The sequence below is a fragment of the Fringilla coelebs genome, assembly GCF_963513975.1.
Source record: "Fringilla coelebs genome assembly, chromosome: 8".
In the NCBI taxonomy this organism is placed as follows: domain Eukaryota; kingdom Metazoa; phylum Chordata; class Aves; order Passeriformes; family Fringillidae; genus Fringilla; species Fringilla coelebs.
Window position 1 is genome coordinate 27,295,521 of NC_140066.1, and position 27,542 is coordinate 27,323,062.

The 27,542-nt window shown below is 48.7% G+C and overlaps 1 protein-coding gene across 1 annotated transcript; it reads left to right on the top strand.

The window, feature by feature from the left end:
• Positions 1-16,244: 16,244 nt before the first annotated feature.
• On the top strand, positions 16,245-24,781 carry DUSP5 (dual specificity phosphatase 5; the record flags this gene model as incomplete). Its single annotated transcript, XM_084210659.1, has 4 exons — positions 16,245-16,638; positions 20,836-20,978; positions 22,377-22,596; positions 24,381-24,781. 4 exons carry the CDS (start codon positions 16,245-16,247, stop codon positions 24,779-24,781), a joined length of 1,158 nt encoding a protein of 385 aa, XP_084066785.1.
• Positions 24,782-27,542: the final 2,761 nt, after the last annotated feature.

The following is a 27,542-nucleotide window of genomic DNA, read 5'->3' on the forward strand; positions in this document are numbered from 1 at the left end:
GGTACTGAGGTACCAAGGAGACATCAGATGTGCACTGAACTTTGCAGTGCCTGGGTGCTGGTCAAGTGGCAGTGTAGTTTTGGTGAGTCAGGAAAAGGCATTTGTCTGAGCTCAAGCACTCTGGGCAGCCTGGTCATGGGCCAGCAGAAGGTGGGTCCTGTGGTAGATATGCCAGACACCAGGGCTCAGCCTCAGCCAAGGCCCCTGAGGAACAGCCTCTTGCCATGTGGGCCTTCACAGGGTCTTGACTGGAGGAGCACTCAGAGAGCCCTAACACACAACCTGCCCTAAGGCAGTGTCACTGCTTGCCCTTTTGTTTAGGTGCATCCATCAAGGATCAGTGGGAAGGGGATACAACCAGCAGGAGAGAGTTGTACACAACAGAAAAACATGAATGTCAGCAAAGCCTGAAACAGGAAATACTAAAAGATAATATAAAGCTTATTTGGATTTTGGAGTCTTTAGTGGTGTGTTTCTCCATCTAGTTAAGTCCCCTAATGAGGGTGAGGCTCTTATAACACCCATGAGTGAGTCCACCTGGGAAGAGTGGGGGAGAAACTGGAGGGTTGATTAACATATAAAGAGTGCTAGTGAGAGGTAAAGATTGCAGCTGGCCACAAGCAAATTCAATCAGGCTGTGTCCTTTCCTCTTTGCTTTCATGTTGAGAGCTGTTTGCTCACTGTGGAGCCATTGGGATCATTGCTGAAAGTGTGGAGGGAGGCAGCATGCATGGCTCCTGCCCTGCTGGTGGCATTGGGAATGCTGCATCTCCCGTTACTGGAAAGATACTGGAAAGAGGACTGGAGCTCTGGGAGCTGAGGGGTTGTTAGTCCCTATTAATAAACAGGTATGAGGAATGTCTCTAGGCCCAGAACTGCAACAATAACAGCAGAACTGGGTATGCATGAGTTTGTTCTCTGTGTGAGTGTCCCACATATGCTCACAACCAGAGTCCAGCCCCCCAGGCTGATTCTCAGCAAGAGCTGTGGTCCCCTAGGCAAGGAAGACCAAGAACCATTTTGCCTCTGCCTTGAGAGATAGAAAGCCCAGGTATGAATGGTGAAAGATGATGAAAGCTCTTTCCTCTTTCTTATATACTTCAGGATTTTTTAAAAGAAGTCAATCAGGCTGTCTGACTACGATCTGTGTAATGCCAAGAGATGCAGCTGTGGGCTGAATGCTCCCAAACCTGCTGATGTTTGTCTGTGCTGCAGGTGTGCTGGACCTCAGTGGGTCAGGGGCAGAAAATGTAGGTGGTATGTGGGTGTATAATGAAACCCCTGCACCCTTGTGCTGCTGTCAGGTTGCATCATATTTGCAATCAGACAAACAAATCAAGGGGCTGGGGAGCCTAGCCACTTGGCCTGCTGACTAATCTCCCCTCCCCATGCCTCTGGCTGCTGAGCCCTACCAGGAGATTTTGGCACACGGGAGCCCTATGGCTTGGTTTGCTAGGAGCTCAAAGGGGCTTGACTGGCAGGAGGACCCCCCAAGTTGGGGACTCTCCCCTAAACCTTTTTGCCCATGGTGTTTTGATCAGGGTGTAGCAGCAGCAAGAGAATCTCTAGAGTGTGTGATGTTACAGAACAAAAGTGTGGGTGGCAGGGGCTGTTAGTGTGCTGGCAGTAATTCCCAGCTCCGTGACAGTGAGCCACTGATATCATCACACATGCTGGGCCAGATCCCACATTCCTCCTTTTGCCTGAGTACCTGATGAAAGCAGCGGGAATTGCTCTCCAAGATAATGATTGCAGGATCAGGTGGATGATGACACCCTGTTTTTCTTATTGCTTTATCTCTGGCACTGCCTCTCTCTCTCCATGTCTCTTTCCACTAGAAATGTTTTTATTCTGCGCTCACAAAGCGTAAGGAGAGCCTACTGGAGAGCTTCAGTATGCATATGATCCCTGGAAACTCCAAGAACTTTTAGGGAAAACACTCTTCTGCTTTGTTTCCAGCAATTAAGTTGCATCAGAAGATTCATGAAGCCATGTAATGTCTTGTTGCTGTTGCCCTGGGCAAGCAATTGCTGGGTGCTCTCTAGAGTGAGGAGCAGCTGAGGAGGTGGCTGGGCAGCAGCACGTGGGGAGGGGGTGCAGTAAGTTGTCCTGGAGATTACCTTTGTTTGCAGACCCCCATCATCTACACCTTTGAGATCCCACTCTTGACAGTTTACATGGCTGAAGTGATCTTATCAGGCATGATAAAGAGATTCAAATGTTTGTATGATTGCTGCTGTGTCTGCTCCCCTGTCCTGGTAGGACTTTCCATGGTGCCCTGGATCTCTGCAGGCTGAGCTTCTCTGGCTCTTTTCCAGAGTAGGAAGACAAAGTGAATTTGTGTCATTTGAGAATCTGAAGGAACTATGAGTTATACACACTGTTCAAACTCCAGTATTCCTGCAAGTTGAAGCCTTGGGGAAAATGAATCATTTCCCCCTGCCCAGGAGAGCATGTCAGCCCTGCTGACAGGCACCCTGAATTAAAGTGAGAAGGGTTGGTGTTTGCAGAAAACCCTACCAAAACACATGGTCTGGGAGGTGACACAGGTCTGTAACACTGAGCTCTAGATGAACAATAAAGACCTCCTAAATTTGCTTGAGTGAAATCAAACGTATCTGAGGTATTAGTCATGGCCTACCTAAATTGGAATACGTGCCCTCAGAGCTGCTGGCGCTGGAGGAACCACAGGCTGCTCTGCCTGGGGATCTCTTCTCCTGTGTGGAGGTTGGCCATGGATGAGGGACAGAGGAGGGCAGAGCTGCAGAGGTGTCTTGGTGCAAGTGCAGAAGCACAAATGTGGCAGCCAGAACTTTGGGTGGGTGTTAGTGAAAGCAAAGTTCCCCTTTATCCTGTCTGCTGGCCAAGGCTTGGTTGGAAGCATAACCATAACCCAGCTGGGTTTTGTGCTTGTTTCTACTATGGCAGTAGGAGATTTCTCTTACTTGATAGAGAAGAACCTGCTGAAGAATTTTACATTGCACCCAGTCAAATTCTTAGACATGGGAAATTAATACAGATTCAGTTAATACTTTGTGCACTGGTGATCTTTCTGCCCAGGGACAGGCAAGAGACTTGTGTGCTCTCACATTTGAGTGCTCTTCACACCAGATGAAAGAGAAATGAAGTTGAGAGCATGACCTCCCTGTAAGGACAAGGTAGTACCTGGTTTAGGTGGAAGCAGAGCTGAACTTCAGCGGCTGTTTTGGCAGCTGTTGGTCTCAAGTGGGCTGCAATCACAAGAGATATAAATGTGCAACTTTCTCCCCATTTTTCTGTGTTGTCTGAGGATCTGAACTGCACTCGTAATGTTTGGGCCCTGGGGCTACAGAAAAGCAGGTAGGGGACCATGGGGACCTGCCAAGGACCAATCCTCTGTCATTCAGACATGCTGAGGCTGAAAGAATTTTTCAAATATATTGTGTCAGCTGTATGTGAACCTCATCCTTTTAGGTGACAGCGGCCATAGTGAGGTGGAATTCTGACTCTGTGGTGTCTTTAGGGGCCCCATTCCCACTGTGAGGGCTGGAGAGGTCAGTCCTTCTTGGAAGATTGCTAGTGGCACTGTCCCACAGCACTGTTTGGCCCAGAGACCAGCATCAGGAGCTGTAGGATCCCTGACTCCAGCCCCACACATGATCACACTTGGGGGCTCTGATCCCTCCCCTCTCTGCAGGATGGTGTCCTTTTCCTTATCTATTTCCTTTCTGTAAGTGCTTTGATCTCTGGGTGGATTCAGTGCCAAAGCCAGGTGTTCCCAAGGTACTTTTTTTTTTTTTGTTTGCAAGTTATCAGTTACTTTGATGACATGTTGCAAGTTTGCTTTAAAAATATTGATTTAGTTGAGGACTGGTGTTGCAAGCAGGCAGGAAGATGCCCTGGTCAGCTTTTAAACACTTAGAGCTGTAAACCAGCAGCTTTCCTGGGAGAGCACACCCATCCCAGGATGTGCTCTCCTGACTGCACAGTGATACAGGGGCCAGGCTGAGCTGCTACAAACACCTCATTTGTAATACGCTACAGCCAGCTGCTAATAGGTCCCAACCAGTGTGTCTGATCACGGGACAGCCATGTGATCCCTGGGTCTGCACAGCACAAGCACTTCATGGTTTTTGAGATGTGATGAACTGATCCAGCAATTCCTGGTCCAAACTCTGTGGCTCCTACTTGCCAGCAGTATTTTTTTGGTTTGAAGACAAAAGGGTAGGGAAACTCCTCCACTTTGGTAGTTTTTTCCAGTGGTTAATAAGTCTTGCTGCTAAAAATGTGAGTCTTGTTTCTCACATGAACTTGGTTGACTTCTGCTTCCCATTGTTGCCTTTCATGCTGGTCTCATCCAGTGTGAGCAGTGGAAGTAGGCCAGATGATTGAGAGCATCACAAGTTCAAATTCTAGTAATCCTGCTAAATTTTCTGGAGGACTGCAATTTATTTTCTTCAGGGAAGTGATGAACAAAATATTCTGCACCAGCTGGTGAGAAATAACCCTTCTGACTTTAAAGAATTGACCCCCACACTCTCCTCTCTCTCTGCCTCCAACTCTGTTCTCCAATCATTTTCTGCAGCTGATTAAGAGGGAATCCCCTGCTGGAAGAAGAAACTGGAGTAGAAAAATCCCTTTTCAGGAATAAGCACTCTATGGGTAATCAAGCTGGCATTGCATTGTTAGGAGGAACTTTTCAAAAATCAGGCCCACAGCAATGCACAGCAAGAGAATCTTTTTAAGATCTGCAGAATAAGCTGGCTGGTAGCTTTATATAGAGATGCAATCCAGTTATTGTGTTTGGAAGGAAAAGAAAAATGCTTCAATATAAGTTTAATTACAGTTGTTTTTATAAATCCTTTGCAGTGCACATTTCAGCTAAAACAACCTTGCAATTAATCTTGTAGACAAAAGCCTGATGTAACCAAAATCTGATGTAAAATCTATCTCTACTTCCATGTTCCTTCGTGAATTCTAATCAAAAAAGAGAAGAAAAAAACTTCAGGGAGCTGAAAGAGAGAATTTCTTTATCTGGATGTTTTTACCGTGCAGTCCTACAAGCCTGAGCTATTAGCATTCAACAGCAAGGAAATATCACCACAATTGTTGCCTGTTGATGGCCTTATCTCCCACTGACCTGTGCTCACTGGAGAATTGATGAGATGATAGAGATGATACTTGATGTGACAGCACCACTCTCATAGTGTCTCCTAATCCCAAATGTCAGAGTCAAAACTCCTGTCAATAGCTCCTCTGTTTTTTCTCTAACATATCCAGCTGACAAGGGTGTCTGGGAGGACTGGGAATCATTTGCAGGCAAGTATTTAATCAGTGTCCATCACCAGACAGGGTTTGTTTGCAGCTGTGTGGCCACCTCCTTCTGCACTGAGCTCAGCATGTCACAAAACCTCCTGCCTCCCCAGACAACATCTGCATGGCAGCCAATGTGACAGGCTTCACTGTGCCTTCTCCTGGGGTGTCCAAAATGATCCAATTTAGGCTGACAGCTACAACACACAAGAATAAATATGTATTGTGATGATCCTGTTAGTTAAGACTGGTCTGGAGAAATGTTTTCTGCCCAAGTGCTGAATTTGCAGACAAAGAATTGAAGCTGAACAAATGGATAGAATTGCCTGCTGTGAAAAATGGTAGGTACTAAATGGTCTTAAATCCTGGACCAAATTAAATACTTTGGGGTTGGTTTGGGGTGGGATTTCTTTTTTTCTTTTTGGTGGTGGAAGGCTTTTCTGTGTGTCTGTGTGCCTGTGTCCAGGTACAGCTCCCTGGAGGATGTCAGGATCAACCTGTCCAAGCCATCATCTAGTGTGGTACAAAGCTGGAGGAAGGCTTTTCTCACAATAGTTTCAAGATTCTCTCCATGCCAGATGCCTGTGTAGCTCCCTGAGCTCCTCCCTCTCCAGGATGAATTAAGTAATCTGTGGTTGCACATTCTTGCCTAACTTTAGACAATGCCACAATTCTTCCCTTATCTTCCTAATTTCAACCCTTTTTGTCGTTTTAACCAGAGGTGATGGAAAAAAAGAGTCCTTTCCATCCTCCAGGAAGGCAGTCAAAGAGTCTTTCTCCTGTCACTGACTGACATATGTGACTTGTCCTAGAAGAAGTGGTTCTGTGTTTGGCTTTAGACATGGGTTTCCTCCTCCTCTCTGCAGGTCTGCATTCAGAGGGATGTTTGAATCTTCCCTATAATTCCTGTCTTGATTGTCTTGGTGCATGACAGGAGGCAGGAGTTTCTGTGTTTTTGGAGTGCAGAAGCCATTTATAAAGAACAACATGCTATAGTTTTCCTCTGAAGCAGGCAGAGCACTGCCAGCAGCAAAACGCTGGAGAATCATATGTGACTTCTCCAAACATCAGGCCCCAGTTTTCCCCTTGTGCACCAGGGTGGAAATGCAATGCAGGAGACTTTTACTTAAATGCCAAGTGAAACACAAAATGAATGTATTCATGTCTGAAGCATCTGAAGTGCTCCTCTTATTGAATAAAGCCCCAAAGCCTCCCATTTCCACACTGTCCCGGAGCACTTCCTGCTGAAGGCAGGCAGCTCTAAGCCCTGAGCACTTGTGCCTGCAGCTGACCAACCCACTGCACCAAAATCCAGTGTCTCAGATAGGGAGAATGGGCTTTGGCTGCCTCTGGCCCTTTCCTGGTTTCTAGCTCTTTTCACAGAGTAAATTGAGCCTTTGTCCTGCTCAGCATCATGAGGCCAGGCTCCTGCCAGCAGGGACAATGCCCTCTTATGAAGGAATAAGCCTGTAGGGAGAGGGCTGAGCTGTGCAGCACCTTCCAGCACCAGCCTCTGATGTGAATGGTGCCAAGGTGAGTGTTAATGGAGGGAGAGATGCCCACCTGCTGCTCCTTCTGGGCACTGATTGCCCCCAGTACCCATCCACACCATCTTCCTCTTGCAGGTTTCTGTAGCTACAGCAAGAGCAGCAGAAGCAGACACATCTACCTCTCTCCTGGTGGTTTGGTGTTGTTTTTTTTTTAAACCTGGGAATTATCTTAAAATAGAGCCACCTACACCACACTGAGGTGAGTGGCCAGCACATGCAAATTCATCACTCTGAGCTTAAAGCTGCAGCACGGAAAGGGCAAAGAAGGGCCAAAGCTGAGCTGGTCAAGCCAAGGCCTCTGGAAATATCAGCAGAATTTGTGTCAATCAGAGAGAAATTCCACAGGCTTGTCCCAAATCTACTGTAGGTCTGCACTTGGCAGGGAGCACTCATCACACCTCTGCTCATGGTCCCTGCAGGAGCCCTGTACTGCTCCAGGACACCCTGAGGGGAGGGCTTGTACCCACAGTGGGAGAGGGAGCAGATACTTAAACCTGCCTTTAGGAATTGGGGTATTGCCAAAATATGCAAATTGATCTTCTCTGCTCTCCCTGCTGCAATGAGGATGATTTCTCCCCTCTTTAAAGACATCAGGAGAAGATGCACAGACTGTCTTGTCACGCTAACCTTGTGACAAAGTAGAGGCACCATACAGGAAAGCCACGCTGAGCTGAGATTCTCCAGGCCTGTCTCAGCCTGTTGGTCCCTTCTGGTGGTGTGGCAGCAAAGGGTCCACAGAAAGGCAGTTATTACTCTTCTCTGGGTTTAAACCAGATCTTAAGGATTGGAAGTCGATTGTAATTAATACACTAGAAGAGTAAAATCCTCATCAGTAGATCTTACATAGAAATGTAGAGGAATAATCACACAATGTCTATGAAATGTCAGTATCAGGCAGCTGCTTCAAATCCGAAGTGGTGGTTTGATGTGAAGTGGGATTTGATTAGGTGTAAGAGACATACCAGTAGGAATGGCCCAAAGGGCCCACTGCCTTTCTGAGGACCCTTTGCTGCCACACCACCAGATGGGACCAGGCAGAGGTAAGCCCTAAGAAGCTCCATTGTTTGCACATCTCTCTCTTCTTTCCCTCTCTGCCTCTGGAGGTTTGTGCTCAGAGGTGTCACACCATGTGTGTGGTTCTTGGTGGGACACCAAGAGGTGGTATTTCTGCCTAGCTAGAATGCAGAGTGCTGTTCTGATCTGTGTGGAAAAGAGTGCCTGTCAACATACATTCATAGCTCAACATGGTGCCAGGCACAGCCCCAGGAGCAGACTTGCAATATCACAAATGTGTTTTATTCCTGGAAAAGCTTTAGTTGTTCCTTATGGGTAGGTACTTCTGGGGTTGTTAGGATAAAAAAAGGAGCGGCAGCTTGAGCAGCCTGTTTTCTGTAGGCTCGAGTAGTAAGACAGGTATGCCATGTCTGCACAGTGAAGAGTTTCTCTAGGACTGACTCACTTGGAGGAATGATTTCTAAAGGAAAACCTGAGTTTGTGTATCTTTAAGCCCCTTGGGTTAAGGTGTGCAAGGTCTTTTCAAATCAGTCCAAATATATATTTTTGCCTTTCCTGGTAGATGAACAATGTGTTGTAAACAACTGGAACTGTCAGTGATTCAGCTGGTAGAAGATGTGTCAGCTGTCCCTATTCCCAAAGCAGTAGTGCTGAGGTCTTGGTATATGTCCCAGTACTCAGCCTTCCCAGCTGGGACACTGCCCCTTAATCCACACTCTGATGCAGCACTGCTTCCCAGAGCACTGTCTGTTAAGGGGCTCCTGAGGGATCCCAGGGGTGCAGGAAAGGAAACATTCATGTCTGTGCCACATTCCTGGAGGAGGAGGTTGGTGGGAAGAAAGATGAGCAACTGCCGTGGAGGCTTACTTTGCCACCCACTCCTAAACTGGACTTCCAGTATCACTGTAAGCAATGCTGGACAAATGTTCTGGCAAGTGACAAATTGTTTCCCAGCTCAGCCCGTTCTCTTCCCACCTTTTTTTCCCTGTGAGTCAACTTCTGCCTACACAGATGCTTCCAGAGCAGCTCGAGTGCCCTCTTCGTTTTGAGCTGATGGGATGGCAAGTTTGCACTGAGGCACAGTTTCTACCCCTGGATTTCTAGATTTTCCTGCATGTGGGCAGAGAGCAGCACGATGCTGAGTGACTGAAGTCCCTGTTCACATTTCATGAATAAAAAAGACTGCCAAAGCTTGCAGCCCTAAAGCCATGTTCCATGGGACCTCCAGCACAGAGTCAGGCAGTACACAGCTGTAGTGATATGAAATGTGATGTCTTTGTGCCGATCTTCAGCCAGAGGTTACATCCTCACCCTAGAGCTGGAGTGAGCAATGGTGATGGATGGTCCAGCCCCTCCAGCAGGGCAGCCACTGGCTCTGCTGGGACCTTTGTGCTGATAACTTGGTAAAGGAAAGCAAAGCTGAATCTGCTAGGTGCAAAAGGGTGGAACAAGCAGCAGGTTATAGGGGGAGCATTTTCCTCATGCTCTGTTACTTTCTTCATCAGGATTGTAGGATGGGACCCTCTGCTAGATGTAGGCTATAAGGTAGACCTAGAGATCCTTCACTGCGAGCGGTCTCTGTCAGAACAGTCATTTCCCAGGACAAACTTCAGCAGGGCAGTGGGAAGGACTTGACTTTGAAGGTTTTTATCTCTTTAATAAACAAGAGACTTAATAAACCTGGAAATTCCCCTTTTAAATTTGATACACTGGCCTCTTCCAGACACCCCAGCTTCAGGGAGGAAGTAATAGGAAGTGAGATTAAATGGGCTGGAAGCTGAAGGATCACAGGACTGAGGACCCAAGCCCTGCTTGCTGGGGTGCAGCTTGCACACCAGTGGGCAAGGCAGTTTCTGATGCAAGAGCTCCTGTGCAAGAGGCTGTTTGCCATAGCTGCAGAGGAAATCAGCTGTGTCACCCCACAGACTTTTCTGTTAGTAGGAAACTGGGGTGAAGGCTCATATTATAAGCAGCAGCATTGTATTTGGCAAGGGTTTCCAATACAAAGCTGACTTAGAAGAAACCAAGGTGCTGCAGTGGTACAACTGTGTGTTTGATAATACCAATACAAATTATTGCTCTTGTTCTGCTGGTCTCAGATCTTGTTCTCCCTTGTTCTCCCAGGACAGAGGTGAGCAAAAGCATGGCAGGTATCAGCCATTATTTTAAACTTTTCTGTTTTTAAAGGAATGACATTGTTGCTGGTATTTACTTCCATTTTACCTTACCTTAAATATGATACCCTCTTACTCTGCCTGTGAAATAGGGGTGGAATGTAGTCCTACTTGCACAAAACACTTTGGTGCAAAGAAAACTATAATGGGCCCAAAGTGATGGGGAGTTTTATTTTATAAAGATGCTCCAGTGAGCTATGCCATCAAAAGGATACAAAGTCGAAGCCACATCCTGCCAGCTTGGCTAATCCATAAAAGAGCTTTCAGTGTTTTCCCTTGGAGTAACAGCTTTAAATTTTAATAAGCTGTAGTGTACTTTCACCGGATGTAATAAGCTGATACAAAGTTTAAATGGGGTTAAGTAAGTAGATACCTAGGAGAAAGGAACATAAAAGATGTAAAGTATTTCCTCTCTTTTACAAGTTTGTTTCACTGGGTTTATTTTGGGAAAAAATACTTTGTTCAAATTATTTTTTTGTTCTCTGGAAGATTCAGAGTCGAGGAGGGAGTCATATTTGAAGTAACCACAGAGCAACTTGAGCAGTGAGGACACTCAGTAGAAAGAAATAAACTTATCAAGTTATTCAGGTAACTTTGCCATTTAATTTTAGGACAGTTACCAAGTCACAGGCATGCGTGCCTGAACGTGACCCACATAATACTGTAAAAGAGGGATTTGTAGGAAGACTCCTTGAAAGGTTATCCAGCCCACCTGTACCCCGAGGCAGGATCGATTCTGTTAAGTCTTTCTGTACAGAGTTTTGTTGAGCCTGTTCCTGGAGCCCTCATGGAAAACCACAGGGAGTGACCCCAGGGCGGGCACTCAGCTTCCCTGCTCCTGCAGCGCCTGTCCTGCCTTCCCTGTAAGGCATTATCCATGTTACTGCTGGGAAAGACAAGCTCTGCTTTATCTGCTTCCCCTGCACTGCTCCCGGTGGCCCCAGCCTCCCCCAGCCCACTGGTTCCAGCTGCTTCCTTTTCCCCCATAGCTGCCTTCTAGACACCCTGAGCAGACCCAAACAGCACTCAGAAACACCAGAGGCAGACCAAAGCCAAGATCTGCTTTTTGTGTGTTTTCTGTTTGCAAAGGTGGGATAAAGAGCTTTTTGGGCATGGGATGTGCAATGCCGTGCTTGTGCTGGAGTAAGTGAGGTTCTTTGTTGTCTGCACCATGACGCACTGGTTGCCCTGTCCTGACTGTGTCATGCCTGGAGACCCCTGAAAACAAGCAGGGGCTGCGGGGTGGGAATTTTTCTTGTTACTGGCAGTGCTATAGATAACAGAGGCATATGGGGTTTTACTGTATGTGTTTGTTTGCTTATATCTGTGTAGCCTACTGAAGTAGCTCCAAAACATTCTCAGCTAAAAGCGTGAGTTGTTCCATTTTGAGCTTAAAAAGTCATTTCTGTACCCAGGAGCTGTACTCATTCTTGGTGGAGTGGGCATAGTAACACACACTGTGCAGTGGATTATACTTATGTGATTATAGCCTCTAGGCAACAACCTGGTGCTTAAGAAATGAGTCAGTCAGAAAGACCAAGGCAGAGGGAATCAGATTCAGCGACGATAAGATTTGCTTCCAAAAGATCTGGACTGAAGTATACAGCATTCCTTCAAGATATGCTTGTCCTAATAGCCAATTAAACAGCATATGTAGGAATATTTTACTTTTCTTGGTGTCTCACAACAATCTAAAGAAGCAATAAGCGCACACAAGGTCTTGCAATGTGACAGGTTAGTTGGGTACAGAAAGGCAGGAATAGCTGGGAGACATGAGTGAAAGCCCAGCCAGGCTGGTGACAGCTGTGTTAGTGCAGAGAGATCTGCCTATGCAGAATAGGAGCAGGTTCCTGGGAAATACATCCAGGAAAAGGGAAGAGACAGGATGAGCAGGCAAGAAATGCATGTGGGGAAGCAGTGTCAGGAAGAGAAAAGAACAAATGAGAACTAGCAAGTTGATAAAAGAACAAAAGGACTTTGTCTCTCAGTAAAGGCAGCTAACTACAGAAATCATTTTCCCATGTAAGCAATTACTGCAGCTACCCCAGGGATAGTATGTGGTTGGAAATGGGAAGACAGGTTCTTTACATTCATAACTGGGTCTGGCAAGTGTTCCACCAATATGGCTCATGGTGCTGGGGGCCATATCTGGCAAGCAGAGAAACTGGAAGTTGATTGTGCAGATAGATGGATTCCCTGTTAAAAATTATCTTCCACCTGTATGCAGGGTTAAGCCACCAGCTAGTGGAACAGAAAGAGCAGAGGCTTCCAAAAGGTGACAGGAGGTTTGGTTCATTCCTCTTTTCACTGCTGACTGTAGCTGTTGACAGCAGCTTACAGCAGTCAGTGCAGTTGCAGTCACACAGGCATGAGTCAGGTAAAAATCAGACTAAGACAGATTCCCTTTCAGCCTGATTTTCAGAAATGCTGAGTGCAGGCAACTCCTGTCTGTGTCTGATAGTGCTTTTCACCCTGTAGAATCAGCTTTTGGCAACAGGTGTTCTGTTGGGGCTGAGAGAAATTCATAACGAGATGAATGAACATGATCTGATCTTAGATCCTAGACTTTATTTCAAGAGTGACCAAGTCATGACACCAATGAGGTCTGAGTCTGACAATCTCCTGTTGCCACTGCTCAGCTGACCTTAGCCCTGGGTATAAATTTCAGTGTCTTGAGTCTCTCCATTTACTGGCACAAACCTATCTCACTGCTTGTCCCGTAAGTGTTTTGACATCAGCCACTCCAAAATTAGAAACTGATGATATGGAAAGCTTAATAACATTAAAGAAATGCCAATCCATCTTCTCTGCTGCCTTGTGCTATGCTTTGTTCATCTGATGAATTTCTTGCATTTCACAACCAACAGAAGGATGTGGGTTCAGGATTGTTCCTCAGCAGGGATATGATGCAGCTCAAGCCCCAGACTAGGATCCCATGGCATTCAGGTTACTCTCTATAACACCTCCCTGACCTATCTCCTGTATTATCTTTGGTCTTCTCCTCATTCTCCTTTCCAGGAGCTCACTGGCTTTCTCTCACCTTTGGTCTTGCTGAGGTTTGGCCTTAATTCTTTGGAGTTACAAGCACATTTGTAACATCCAGAACAGGGCATCCCATGTCTCAGCTGAGACAAGTCAAGCCCTAGAAACTTGGCTGAGCCTCTTTTGCTTCCCAAGAAATGGTGTTCATTTATTCATGTAAGCCTCCTTTTAAAACTAGTTTTGAGTTTTATTTTCTCCAAAAGGCATTTTTTTTACTCTTGGGCAATACCTTCTGGATGCTGTTCCCTTTGGTGGAGGTCCAGCACCCGTCGTGAGACGAGGTGGCCACTCCCCAGCTGCGGCGAGAAAGTTTCCCTTTGCAGCGCTGAGAACAGGCAGAAACAAAGAGCCGAGAGGAGGTGGGGAGGGGGGAAGGGAAGAATGAGCTAGGTTAGGGGAAACACAGCCTGGAAGAAAAGGAAAAGACCAGCTGATCTGAAAGTCCCGATAAAAGCCCAAGACAAAGGCTGAAAGAGTCTGGGAGATTATCAGGGGAAGCGGGAGGAGGAGCAGAGAGATGCAGCAGAACCTAAGTGGGAATGATGTAAAATGCTGCAGGGAGGAGGGGAGTTTCCTACCTAAAGCAGAGAGTGGTTTAATTTACTCAACCACTTCCATTTACAGGAATCCAGGCCCTTTCTTTCTTCTGGCTGGGAGCACCCGACAAATGAAGGAGCTGCTCCAGCAGGAAAGAGTATCCATGTCCATCCCATAGCCCTGACAGCGTCAGCCCCGATTGCTCATCTGTTTCTAAGTACAGCTGAGAAATTTTGCTGGTGGGCAGAGAAGTCAGGGACACTGCATCCAGCACCCTGCAGCAGAGGAAGCATTAGTACTGCTGTTGTTAGCCTTGTTATTTTCTCCTAATAAAAAGGTGGTCGTGACTCACTCCATTAAGAAACAAAAGCAGAGTAGTAATCTACTGAAAGGCAGTTGTTTGGATGCTCAGCATTAAGTGTGTAAAAGGAGGAAGGTCAGCTGCAGGTCAGGTCTGGTGATATACACCCTGCCACCAGCACGGGCCAAACTTCAGGTACTCCCCGGAGAACTGATTTTCTGGACTGGGGTAATTTGTCCCGGCTTCAGAGGTATCACTTCAGGCAGGAGTGTGGAAGGAGAAAAAGCTCTTTTTCTCACCCCTCCACATTTCAGTTGGGTTTCCTGAGAGGAAATGATACTGTGACTGTGCTGGCCCCCTCCTTCCTCTCAGGAGGGAGGAGCACGCCAGCATCTGCTCACAGCATCTCTTCCCCTCCCTATGCCCCATTGGGACCAGTTTGCCAGCTGAGCTGTTCCTGGGGTCTGAGTCCCAAGGAAAGGAGGCTGCTTGTCAGGGAGGAAACAGTGGCCCCTGAAGCTGGGGACTGAGAGGCAGGAAAGGCAGGTTGTGTTCAGGTGGTGTAGAGGTTTCCTGCGTGAGTGGGACTAAGTCACAGCGCCCCTGCCTATGCCAGATCTCCCATCTAGTCCATGTGAAGGCTTTTGGCATAGCTGTGGTGATCCAGTTCTGACAGGAACTGTGCTGGCACGTGGGTCTCACCCAGCCATGTGGCTCTGGCAATGCCCAGCTGTCTCCCAGGTGGGTGCAGGGCAAGGGAAGGAGCCAGGCTGCCAGGATGGCAGTGGCCAGGTGAAGACAACACCCACGCTGAGATGCGCTGTGAACATCTGCCCCTACCCACAAGCTACTTCTATTTTTGTTCCATCTCATACCCTGGCTGACTCAGAGGAGGGGAGTGAAGGGGGGTCAGGTTAGAAGGAGCCAGATGGGAGGACTGTAGGGGAATTGAAAGAGGAAGAGGAGAAGGAGTTGCTTCAAAACCAGTAGTTGCCATTCTTTCAATCAGCTTTTCTTCACACAGTCTCTTTAGTGCTTCTCTGTTTCAGCTGCAGGCAATTTGAGGCAGGGATGGCACTTCCTGCCTGCTGTTGAGGTGAGCATTCTTTCAGGGCACCATCAGAATAAATGACACCCTGCTCTTAGATAGCTCCACTGTCATCTGCCTGGGCTTTAATGAGCTTGACTGGAGTTCACCCTTCTGCTTAACTTCTTCTAGGAATTTCCACTCATCATTTGGGTGCCTTTACAAAACTATCTACAATGAAAGGACAAATGCCAGATTTCCTAATTCCTGTGCGTCTTAGTGTCATGACTACTGGACACAGGCACAGTCATTGGTCTGTGCTGTAAGTCTTGCAAATCCTTGAGACACAATCTTGCAGCCACATGGAAAGGGACCCTCTCCTCAAACAGTCATACCAGCAATTTTTGCCTTTATTGAAGGTGGCCCTCTCATCCTTGTCCCCATTGCTTTAGAGCTTTCACTAATTTTGCAGAAATGGCACATCTTGCTTTGTCCCAGTCGACTACTCTTCATTTGTTCCTTAGGCTGTAAACCCTGGGCTAAGTACCAGCATCCTCGGGGTTGTTCCCCAGGCAACAACCTGGGGATCAGTGTTCTCGCTGATCACTCAGTTGCCAAAGCTACCTTAATGCAAACCATGGCCTAAGCAGGGGACCTAGCGCTTTCCGAGGGGATCTAGGAGCGGGCAGCTCCCATCCCGTGAGCAGCAGAGCGCTCGCAGGCAGGTCTGCCTGAGCTTTTCGGGGGGTGGGGATACACAGTGAGGGGGGGAATAAAGGGAAGTGAAACTCCGTTCGCAACCTGGTGCGAGAAGCCTGCCCCAGCGCTGCCCTTCCTTCCTCCCATCTTTCCTTCCTTCTCCTCCGTCCCCCCGCACGCTTCCCTACTCTCCTGACGCGCTGGGGAGGGGGCGGGGGTGATGTCGGGATGAGCCCCAGCCGATGAGTGGAGAATTTTTGCAGCGTTTTTCAGCTTCCTCTGCCTCCGATGCTGACCTACCGCAGCTAGGGAGGGAGGGGATCCCCGCCAGAGGGCGGTGCGCGGGGCGGGGGATGTCCATGTTTGGGAGGCGGGCGCGTCACTCCCCTTATATGGGCAGTGTCGTCACGGCCCGACCTCCCATTCATATAAATGCCCGGCGGCGCCGGCCGGGATTCCCTGCCCGGGCTCGGTGCGGCCCCGCGGTGCCTCCGTCCCTCCCCTCCAGTCCCGTCCCATCGCCGCCGGCTCCGCGCTAGCACCGGGCACCCTCCTGCCGCTTTCTCCGCTCCCGCCTCGGCTGTGGCGGGGCGCGACACTCGGCCGGCATGAAAGTCACGTCCCTCGACTGCCGCCAGCTGCGGAAGCTGCTGCGGAAGGAGCCCTCCCGCTGCCTGGTGCTGGACTGCCGGCCCTACCTGTCCTACTCGGCCTCCTGCCTCCGCGGCTCCCTTAACGTCAACCTCAACTCGGTGGTGATGCGGCGGGCCCGCGGCGGGGCCGTGCCGCTCCACTTCGTGGTGCCCGACGCGGCGGCCCGAGCCCGGCTGCTGCCCGGCGCCGAGGGGGCGGCGGGGGCTGCCCGCCTGGCGGCCGTGGTGGTGCTGGACCAAGACACGGGCCACTGGCAGAAGCTGAAGAAAGACAGCACAGCCCAGATCGTCCTCAACGCCCTGCTCTCCAGCCTGCCGGAGGCCGGGGCCAGGGTCTGCTTCCTGAAAGGTGAGAGGGGTCGCGGGGACCCGAGGGACAGGGGCTGGGGGAGAGCGGCGCGATCGACCCTCAAAACTCCCCTGGTTGGCGGCGGCCGCCCCGAGGTGCTCCCGTTCCCTCTCCTTCGCCCTGCAGTGAACCTGATTATTGGTGGAGGGCAGGGAGGTAACACCGGGATTTTGTTTCTTTTCCACCTACTGGAAATAAATCCCGGATAGACTCTGCGGGCTGAGCCGAAATGCCTTTCCGCTCACCCCCGCCAAGCGTTTAAGAGGCCGAGGGGGAAAGCAGAGAATATCAGTAAAGAACAGCAAAAGTTGCGGATTGTCAAAGGGGGAGAGACATCGGCGCTGGGTGGGAAACAAAATCAGCCCTGCGGATATGAGAGGCCCCCGCTACTCGCTCTGCGCCCGGTGACACACGGGGTGACACACGGGAGCCCGTGTTGGGAGCCCGAAACTCTGGGACCGATGGCCGCCCCTCCACCGAGGGCAGAGAGGTTTCTCCCCGTCGGGCACATAGGGACTGTGGCAGGGGAAACCTAGAGGTGAAACTCCGGGGCTCGCCGGGGGACAGAAGTACCTCCTCCCTTCACGTGTATTACAGCCCTTCGATTGCGGTTCTTTGTTTTCCTCCCCTGTAACCCGGGCTAATAAAACGATAAATAGCATAGCGAGCATAGCAGCCCGCCCTTTCCCTGTCCTTCCGCCCCTGCCTCCCCCCACTTCTGGCAGCGCCTTTGTCCTTCTGTCCTCTCGGTTTTCTCAGCGCAGCCCCCACCTGCTCTGGGAGCGGGGCCGTGCCGGGCGCGGCCGCTCCCGCCCCAAGCCCCGCACCCGCGGCGGCCGCGGAGCTCCCGCAGCGGCACCACGCCGAGGAAGGAGTTCCTAAAGACCCCCCTTGCCATACCATGAGGACATAGAAGGGAGGGGAAAAACAGGGGATGCTTCTTGAATAAAGCCTGCCCCTGTGTTCTAATGTGCCAGGGTTAATTCACTTTTAATAAGCCTTTTATCACTAGTTTTTGACCTGAGGTAACCAGTTTTAGCTGCCTGTAACGACCTCCCGCTGGGGCAGAGGCATCTTCAGCCTGGGTATTGCCTGGTACTGAGATAAGGGGATGCTCCTCAGCTGTTTGCCACCACCCTGGTTCTGTCCTGCTGCTATCAGCCTTTGCTGGATCTGACAGTCATCCCAAAAGCACAAATTCTGCTACTGGAGGGTAGAGATACTGGCACTGTGTCATTCAAATCCTTAGGAACCACACTAAACTAGAGATGAAGAAATATCTTCAGGGTCACAGTGGGAAGTCTGTGGTAAACTAGGGGCCAAATTAAGCTCTGCTGACTCCCAAACTGCTTGTTTGGCCACATGATCATCCTTTCCTCTTCATGTACCAGCCCCACGCTTTGAAGTGGTGAATGTGGCTGTGGGCAGTTTATCCGGAGTGAGGGGTTAGTGTAGACTCTGCTTTGTACATCTTGTGAGTTGTGAAGTGTCTTATCATGAAAGCCTGTTGATTTGAGGCTAAAGACATTTCCTCTCAGTGTATGAGAAAGTTTCCTGCTTTTCCTGCTGCAGTTTCCTTTTGCTTTTCTGGAAGTGCTTGGGGCTGCAGGCTCAGGCCCATGACTCAGTGGGCAGCACTAGTGATTCACTGGGGCCACCGACCCCCAGGAAGCTGTTGGCCTGGGGGAAGATCCTTGGCACAGTGGGGATATAAATCACCCTGGAACACTGTGTTCTGATCAGGAGAAAGGGTCCTTTGGAGGCCTCTGCTACCAATTTTGCAAATAATAGGCTGTAAAACCACCAGGAAAAATCCTCCTTGAAGTTCTCCCTTGTATTCCTGCTCTCCCTAGGCATGGAGAGCTGGGAGGAGGTGTTGGCTACTTAAGTGCTAAGGAGGTCTCCTGGCAATAAGATATGAGAAGGTCATCAAGACCACCAGATCATCAAGATGCTGAGGATCTGGTCCCAGAGAGGAGCTGGAACTGAGTCATTGCATGCCAGGCCCTGTTCCCTCCGTTGCTTTCTGGCTTGCAGGGCCACATCTTTCATCTGTGTAGGTGCAGTTTCACTCTGGGTGAGCTCAGCCCCAGCAGAGTGAGAGTGGTTGTGTGTCAGGGAAAAAAAAAGATGATAAAATAACGGATCCTCCCTTGGTGCTGATAACGATTCTATTACTTATCGATTAAAAGGGAAGTGCAGCTCAGCTCTTCATGATGAGCAACCGAGTATTTGCAGAAATGACCTCAGGGAAGGTAGGTTGAGTGGGGAGGGGGAAGAGAGGAGATTGCTGGAGGATGGGATGAGCAGATGACTCACTGTAAGAATGGCCTGCAAATATCCTGATCCCCAAGGCTTGTAATTAACCATTCACCAGCTGCATGTGTTAGCTGCCCCAAGAGACAGGAGACATGCATGTCTGTTGGAACACACATGCAAGTTAGACTTGGGCAGGTTTCTGTGTTCATTCAAGTGTAAAAACACCAACATAGGGTGTAAATGGGGATCATGGCTATTTATATAAACTGGACATACTTTTCCTATATGATGGCAGTGACTGGGGAGTTGGGGGAAGATAAGGTCAGCTACGCAAAACAAGAGGATTTAAAAGTTCACCCCATGAAGGGCACTTGGAGATCAGGGAATCCTGTAGAGCTTCTTGTGTTTGTTGTGCTTGTGTTTTTCATACTGTGAGTTGCTAGGGATATCATTTTTTCAACCCAGTTGTTGTGGATATCATTTTATCAAACACCTCCCACCACCACCATGGTCTCCTCGGTCACTTGACTGCTTGGACCACCGCCTCATGCCGTGAGCTCTGGGATGAGCTGGCAGAATGTGGCTGGGGGTAGGAGGAAAGGATGCAGGTGCTGAGTGCCTGTTTGCTGTAAAGTCACTCTCCTGCCCTCTGTCATGGAACACAGACTTTCATCACTTTCAGGGGGCTTTGGATCCTGCCGGCCACTTGCAACACGGCAGGAATGAGTAGGCGACAGCAGCACGTCATGAATTTGAGCACACAACTGCTCAAACATTGCAAACAATGAGACACCGGCATTGTGGGGCTGAACTGTCAGAGGTGGCCGTGCTGGGCAGCCCCAGCAGTGAGGCTGTGGGGGCCCAGCGGCTGCTCTGATCTTCTGCACTTCCCTTGTTTCAAAATCCTTCCTTCCACCCGGGCACCCACACCGACCCAGCTTATCAGGGTGAAACAGTTGCAGGTGAATGAATCACAACGGGAGGCTTCGCCTTCCAAGCCTTGTTTACTTTAAGGCCACACTGGAGGATTATTGAATGTCGCTGTTCAGGAGCCATTCATTTCTGCTCTGAGAAAGCACAGGTGGCAGACATGTGGCACACTGCTGACGTTTCCGGGCTGCTTCTGCTACCTGACTTATTCAGGCACTTTTTGGAGATTATGTTCTTCCATGCAGAATATTCCCCGTCTGGAAACAGGCAACAATTTGGCTGACGACAAACTTTGAGTAACAATGTAATAATAGGATTAATTCCTTTTCATTAGCAGCACACTGAATGAAATGAACGCAGTACTTAACCGTGCAGAATAGCTCATGTGGGGCTATTCAGTTGTCAAATCCTGTCACAGGATTTCATTAAGTTTTATAGCTGTTATTTAACAGATTGGTTTCAGTGGGACCATCTTCATTACTTCACTGTCTTCATGCATTGTGGTGATTAATGAGACACATGCAAGCATCCCCCTCTTGTGTTTATGTCTATTTAAAAATGCAAATAAAATATTTTGTGTGTTGTAGTGAATATATTAATGACAGGTTTAGAAAGATGATTCTGAGTACAGAAATCTCTGCCTCAAATGCTGGAATTAGTGCTCATGTATAAAACCTGGGGGGAGGGAGTTTAGTCCCCACTGTACAGGAGTTAATCGTTGCTAGACTCAACAGAATTACATTTGCTAACAGCTTTAGTCTGGATTCACTGGGTTTTGGCAAGTTAATGATTGTCAGTGGTATCAGAGGTTTTTCCTAGGGTGCCCAAAGTCTTTTAAGCAAACCCATTTTCCCAGAGGAGCACTATCCTTCATTGGACTCCCCTGGACTCATTGCTGGGCACTGCTATCCCACTGCATTGCTGGAGCTTCGTTTGTCCTTCACTTGAATTAAACCAGTCCTTGGGAGGGCAAATATTCATATTTGCTTCTTTTTGTTGTTTCCCTAGGGGGATATGAAACCTTTAACTCTCAATATCCTGAGTGCTGCGTGAATGGAAAACTCATTTCCCCGGAGAGGACGGAAGCAGAGAGAAACCTTGCCAGCCACTGTGAGAAGCAGAGTGCCAACCACAAACCTGCTTACGACCAGGTGTGTGTGTGTGTCATGGCTGCGGTGGGTGACCTTCCCCTTGGGACTTCTCCCTGCTGCCACCAGGAGGCTGGCAGGGTGTCAGTGGGCCTGGTGATGCTGCGGGCTGTGAATAAGTTGTCACAGTCCAGGCTGATAGCCCGTGAGCTGAATAAGTTGCCCTTGTGTGCTGCTGGTCAGCATCACCTCCACCTGGCTTCAAAATTCAGCAGAAGGGGCAAAACACTCATCTAGCCCCCAAAACTATGAACTCTCTTATCACACACCCAGACAGTGTGAGCTGTCAGCAGCTCACGCCTCCAGAGGAGACTGAAAATGGGCAGGGGAGAGGCTGCCAGGAGTGACACTTTTCTAGCAGACAAAGGAACACATTTTGCCCATGACTCCTGAGATCTCAGGAGGAATTTGAGGCTGGCAAGTGGCCAGAGCCTCTGAGAAGCGAGACCCACCATTGGGCTGGGCAAGTGGGGTTTCCACAGGGGAAGTCATGGTGTGCCCCCCCAGCCCGGGGATGATGTGTGCTCCGAGATGTCACCCTGTGGTCAGGACGCTTCCGCCAGGGCGTGCATTTCCTGCTGCTCAGGGGAGTCCCCTTGTGATGCCTCTCTGCTCTCCGGAGAGCACCTCCCACACCAGGTGCCCTCCTGCCGCCGTGGCTGGCTGCCAGCTGTCCCTGATGCATGGGAAGCCACCATGTGGGCAGTTCAGGGGCAGTGGAAAGGCAGTTTCTTGCAGCTGGGGGGTGGCAGCAGCTCCTGTGCATCATGGAAAGTTACCTGCCAGCTCAGAAAGCTGTGTCACATGGTGGCTTTTCTTTGCCATCTCGTCATCCAGCCTTTGCTTGTGCTGAGGAAGGAGGAACTGAGATGACGTCTCAGGGTGGATGGTGCAGTGGGTGCTGTGCTCCAGAGAGGTGTGAGGTGAAGGGGGATGGGGAGCCTATGTCCAGTTTTTTTGCTTTGTTTCACTTTTGGAGATATGACCAGAGGGGCAAAGCCCTGGCTGAGCCAAAGCAGCCTCTTCCTCTGTCCTAATCTTCCTCCCTGCTGGATGGGACTCCCTGCCTTGCCCCATTTCAGGAACAGGCACCACCTATGAAAGCACTTTGGGTGCACTGCAAGGGGCAGCACTATGAAGAAAGCCATAAACATCCTGCACATGAGTAGGTTAGGTCTGACTTTGTACCTTGCAGATGTGGACAATAAAATGAAAACATTTTTCCTGCATGGGCTTGGCCATGGGACTGATTCATTGGCTCTTGCTGTGGGAGCCACATCCAGCAGGGAGGAAGAGGAGAAGAGAGGGAGGGAGCAGGCACTAACATTGACTCCCTTGGTCACTCTTGGGTCTCAGGGCTTTTGAAAAAAGAATTACATGTTTCTGCTCCTTCTCTTCCAGGGTGGTCCAGTTGAAATCCTGCCTTTTCTCTACCTTGGTAGTGCCTATCATGCTTCCAAGTGTGAGTTTCTCGCTAACCTGCACATCACAGCACTGCTAAATGTCTCCAGGAAAAGCTCAGAGTCCTTCAAAGACCAGTATTGCTACAAGTGGATCCCAGTGGAGGACAGTCACACAGCAGACATCAGCTCTCACTTCCAGGAAGCCATAGACTTCATTGGTAGGTACAAATGAACAAATTTTCAGATCTTCATATATTTTAAACTCATTTAAAATGTAGAATCAATGAAAAATACATTTAATTAATTTTAAAATAAAATACACATTGAAGTCTACTGAATGTTGTGAAGGAAAAAACCCAGTTCCCTGGACTTGCATGCCAGAGTCAGTAACAACCAGGGGTAGCAGAGTCAGCTTATGGCCTTACTGTGCTGAGATATCCCAAAGGTGGGGTCTTAGAAATCCATTGTCCCCCCTTATCACAGAGCTCTTTACATTCCTCCTTTTGATCATGTTGGTATCTCACCCTTTAATCAAATACCCCAATGCAAAAAAGTGAGGAGGCATTTAGAAAAGTTTGTGCTACTCCATTTCAAATCTTCCTGTGTTCAGCTGAGTGGGTGAGTGAACATGAGCTGTGCCAGGGAGCACAGAGAGAGGATTCTCTCTGAGAAGCACAACACGGTTTTGTGGGGTGGAGAAGCCTTAGCTTGGGTGGAGATCACACTGAAATCGGTACTGTTGCTCTCCAGGAATATTGAGGAGAAAAAGAGAATAAAACACAGTTACAGACTCACTGGACTCATTGCTCAGCTGAGTTTGAGTCCTTCAATAGTGCAGGCAGAATTACAAATACCTGACCTGAGGGTGTTCTCTAAGTCCTTCCCTTACCCGGACATCTCACACATTTCAGGGAAATAATAATTTATGGCACCTTTCTGTGGTAGCCCCAACCCTTTCTGATAGATGTCACTTAGAAAATTCCCAGATTTTGAGGACATCTATAATTTTCACTTTCTTTTAACATTGGGCATGTGGTGTAGATGATGGGGATGACTCAAATCCACGTCTTCCTTATTTTGTGCAGTAGCTAAATACTGCAGTGGTGGCAGTCCCCTGGCAGACAATTGAAGACAGGCAAATGATAACTTCCTCAGCTCTGTGTGTTTCCCTGAGCACTACACTCGCAGTTATCCATAAATTGGAGATTGAACATGTTGCTCAAGGCAATAGAGCAAAGACAAGTCTATTTTTTGAACAGTGTTTTTGTGTTGAAAGGGCTTATTTTAAGCACATTCTCTTTAATAACAATCATTGTGTTGTGTGAGTAACCACAGTGGCTCCTGTTGTGTAAAATGGGTGCTTTGCATAAGCCTTTTTTATCCTGACTTAAGTCCAAGCATCCTTTAACCAGGCTATAATTAGCAGCTGCCTACCAGCGTTTGTGTGCTTTGTGGTGAGGCCCCAGGGACTGAGCTCAGCCTCTCCACCCAAGGGTACCTCCTGGTACTGCTGTTTGCTGCCAAGTGGCCAAGCAGGGAGTTAGGATTTTGAAGGAAAATCCTGTTTTTCTAGCAAAGATGATGACAGCCCCCGCAGTTTTTGAGTGACCAGGTAGTGGGAGGGCTGGCCAGGCTTAGCTATACACAACATTTTGAGCTTCAGGCAGAGAAATGCAGCTACAGCATTGCCTGCATCACAATGTTCTTGAATATCAGTTGTTCCAAATGAGAAGTAAGCACAAGGAAGGAGACAGGGATGGACTTTCCTAAAAAAGGCAAAAAGAACCAAATCAAGATCCACAGATTCTGAAACCATGCTCAGGTCTGTCACAAGCTGGGTTTTGTCCTCCTTGTCTTTTAATGTCCCTGTCACCCTAGTACCCAAGAGAAGAGCAGGCCTGTCTTTGCTGCAGCCTGGCTGTGTCCCCCCCCAGCCCTGGCTGTGTCACAGTGTCCTCTCCATGCCCCACAGCAGCTGATGTCTGCCATGGCTTTTCCCCAGATCACGTCAGGCGGGCGGGCGGCAGGATCCTGGTGCACTGCGAGGCGGGGATCTCGCGCTCCCCCACCATCTGCATGGCCTATCTCATGAAGACCAAGAAGCTGCGCCTGGACGAAGCCTTTGATTACATCAAGCAGCGCCGGAGCCTGATCTCACCAAACTTCGGTTTCATGGGCCAGCTGCTGCAATATGAGTCAGAGATCTTGTCTTCCACCCCCAGCCCCCCTGTCACCTCGTGCAAGAGAGAAGCTGCATCTTTCTTTGCAGAGGAACTGACTTTAGGCAAAAACTTTGAGGGCTCGTGCTTTGCCTTTCCTACCTCAGTGTTGAGTTCTGTGCCCATCCACTCTCCCGTCCACCAGCTGAAGCTCAGCCCAATGACGGCGTCTTCGTCCTGCTGAAGACCGTGGGGGGCCTGGAGCTGGTGTGGTCCTGATCCAAACTGTGATCCCCAACAGGAACATTTCATGAACGTGCAATAGAGAAACTTCATCCACTTACTCTGAGATGGAGTGGTTGTCATGGGTCATACTTCCCATATGCTGTGACTGTAAGATGCAAGAGGTCTAAGCATGGCAGGTTTTCTGAACTTTTATTGTCCTTTTTAAAAAAAAAAATACAAAGTGCTTTTTTAGGGTTTTAACCACACAACGTGCACCCACTACTGTATTTCCAGATTCCTGGGGAACAATGAGAAATCCATTTAGTACGTTCTCAGTTCCCATCTCCTTCCAATCTTGTTTTTGAAAAGACCCTTACTTAAAATTTCAAGCAATAAACAGCAGCAGCAGGGAAGCAAGCAAAATGAAAAGCACTGCCTTTGCAACCGCAGAGGTGGCAGGAGTGAATATTTGTTCAAAGCTTTCTCTGGCTTTCCTCCTTCCCTCTCCTGTGTCATGTTTCAGGTAGCAAGGGGCTGGAGTGGGGAGAGGGAGCACCTTTTCCAGGACACTGCTGCACAACCAGGTGAACATCCCCTCTTGTGCTCCAGCCTCCGAAGTGTCAGGAATTGTCCACAGTGTAACTGGATACCAACCCCGACCAGTGGGTCCATTCAGGTGTGGCATTTCCTGTACTTCTGTATTTGCCTTTGTACTGGATGTGCTTTTAAGTAAAGCATTTAAGGGACTTAAGGTCTGTCAGCTACCCTGCTGAGCTATTATCCTCCCATCTGTTTTTTAAGAACAGCCCTAGAATACTTGAATGTCTCAACAATCCTCATCACATCCACATCCCAACTGTAAAACACTGTACCTGCTGGACTTCACACCAAAAAATCCTGACAAGCTTTCAGCTCCAAAACAACTTTTTCTCCATCCCTTCCCAAGTGTTCCCACTGTGTATCATGTATGGTCAAGTGGTCTTTTTCAGTGTTTTGTGACTTGCTTAGAGTGTGTGGTCACCTCTAGTCAGCCTTTGTCCAGAAAGAAATTATTTCTGTCTTGCTCACATTGGCTTCTGTGTCCACAGGGAGTTCAGAATGAGTGTCTCTGTCTGTTGAACTTTTTAGTATTTTTTAATATGTAATATGTATGGGAAATGGCAATAATTTCCAGGAGATCTCATGAATGTGAAAAAAAAAACCTGCAATGGTTTTTATGGTGTGTAAAAAATAATAAAGGAGGAAAATGCCAGGAAAATAAAGCTGTTTGTTGCACTTGGATTGATCTGGAGAGCTTGGTGGCAGGAGAGGTCACCTGAGAAAAACAATGGTGTAAAAGTGGTGTAAGAAGGTAGAAGAGATGAGAACGTATCACTGTGCTGTGTGCTGCAAAGCCACCAAGGTGCATCACTACAGAGGGGAGAAGGTGAGGGGGAGGATTGTTTCAAACAGAATGACATGAGTCACGGTGGCGTCACTTCCCAGCAGCCAGGCAGGCACTTCTGTTTTGATTCATGCGTGTTTTATATAAGATTTACCATCTTGCTGAAGATGAAAATCTGAACCAGGCACAGCCCCCACTTCCTTCCGACCCACGACAAGGGATCTACTTGCCCTGGTCCTTAGAGCAAAGCTTGTGTGTGACATGCAGCACCTCTGGGTGCCAGGAGCTAGGGCATGTGGGTCTTTTCACTTTTTTAAATGAAAAAAAATAAGGTAGAAGAACCAGCACATCTGATACATTTCATACCCCTTTTCTTCTTAAATTTTCTAGGCTTTTTCTGGCTCATCACTGCAGCACATTCATGATCTGCAATTCCAAATTAGTGAGTTGAAAAATGTATGGCAAATATCTGGGTTACAGAGCGTATGTGCACATACCCATCCGTTTGTAACTTCTTACCTCCAGGGGAGTAGATCTGACAGATGAGAAGGTCTTACTGGAGATGTGCCTTGGATTTCTTACCCAGCATCAGAGGGACTTTTCAGCACCCCTGCCTGGGCTCAGGGAAACCTGAACATGGGAACCAGCAGCCAGGGAGGTAAGGCAGATGATCTAGTAAGAGCAGACCAATTAATTTTCTGAAAGATCTAATGGGTCCCCTTGGGAAACTCTGGAAAGGGCTTTCTGCCTCTCAGCCCACACAAGCACCCAAGCAGAAAGGTTGTTGAGCTTAGTGAGAGTGGCCATGTCCAGAGTACTGAGACCTACAACCTGGAGAGAAACAGAGCACCCAACAGTTCTCATTAAAACTGCACTGAACCCTTCTGGGTAGACAACCAGCTTCGTTTCTTAAGGATTGGAAAGCTGAAACCCTCAGCAGAGTCAGTGATGGAATATTTGCAGGGCACAAGGCAGTGGCTGAAGGGGTTAACAGAGGGACTGCTGACCTTGACCTTTGACCAAGGCAGCTGGAAAAGATCACAGGCCAGGAGGAGGAGCCAGGTGTTAGCAGAGTCAGCACTGCTTTGTGTTTGGAAGGGAGCTCTTATCCTGGGCTTTAAGCACGGGTGTGTTGGTGCATAGTGTTAGCAGGGGTAGATGTTGGGCTGGGATTCAGCAAGGATAGAAGGCCACAGCCCTGTGGGAGCCTGAAAAGGAATTGTTGTCATGCCTGGACACGTGAGACTGATGTTTATGCTCCTGCTCAGGCAGGGGTCCCCTCTTGGCTGGAGAAGCTCAATTCACCTCTCCTTCTTGCAAAAGGAAGTCCCACCATCCAAGTCAGAGTGGAATGCAAGTGCTGCCTCCCAGAGGGGTGTGTTCCCATGCTCACACT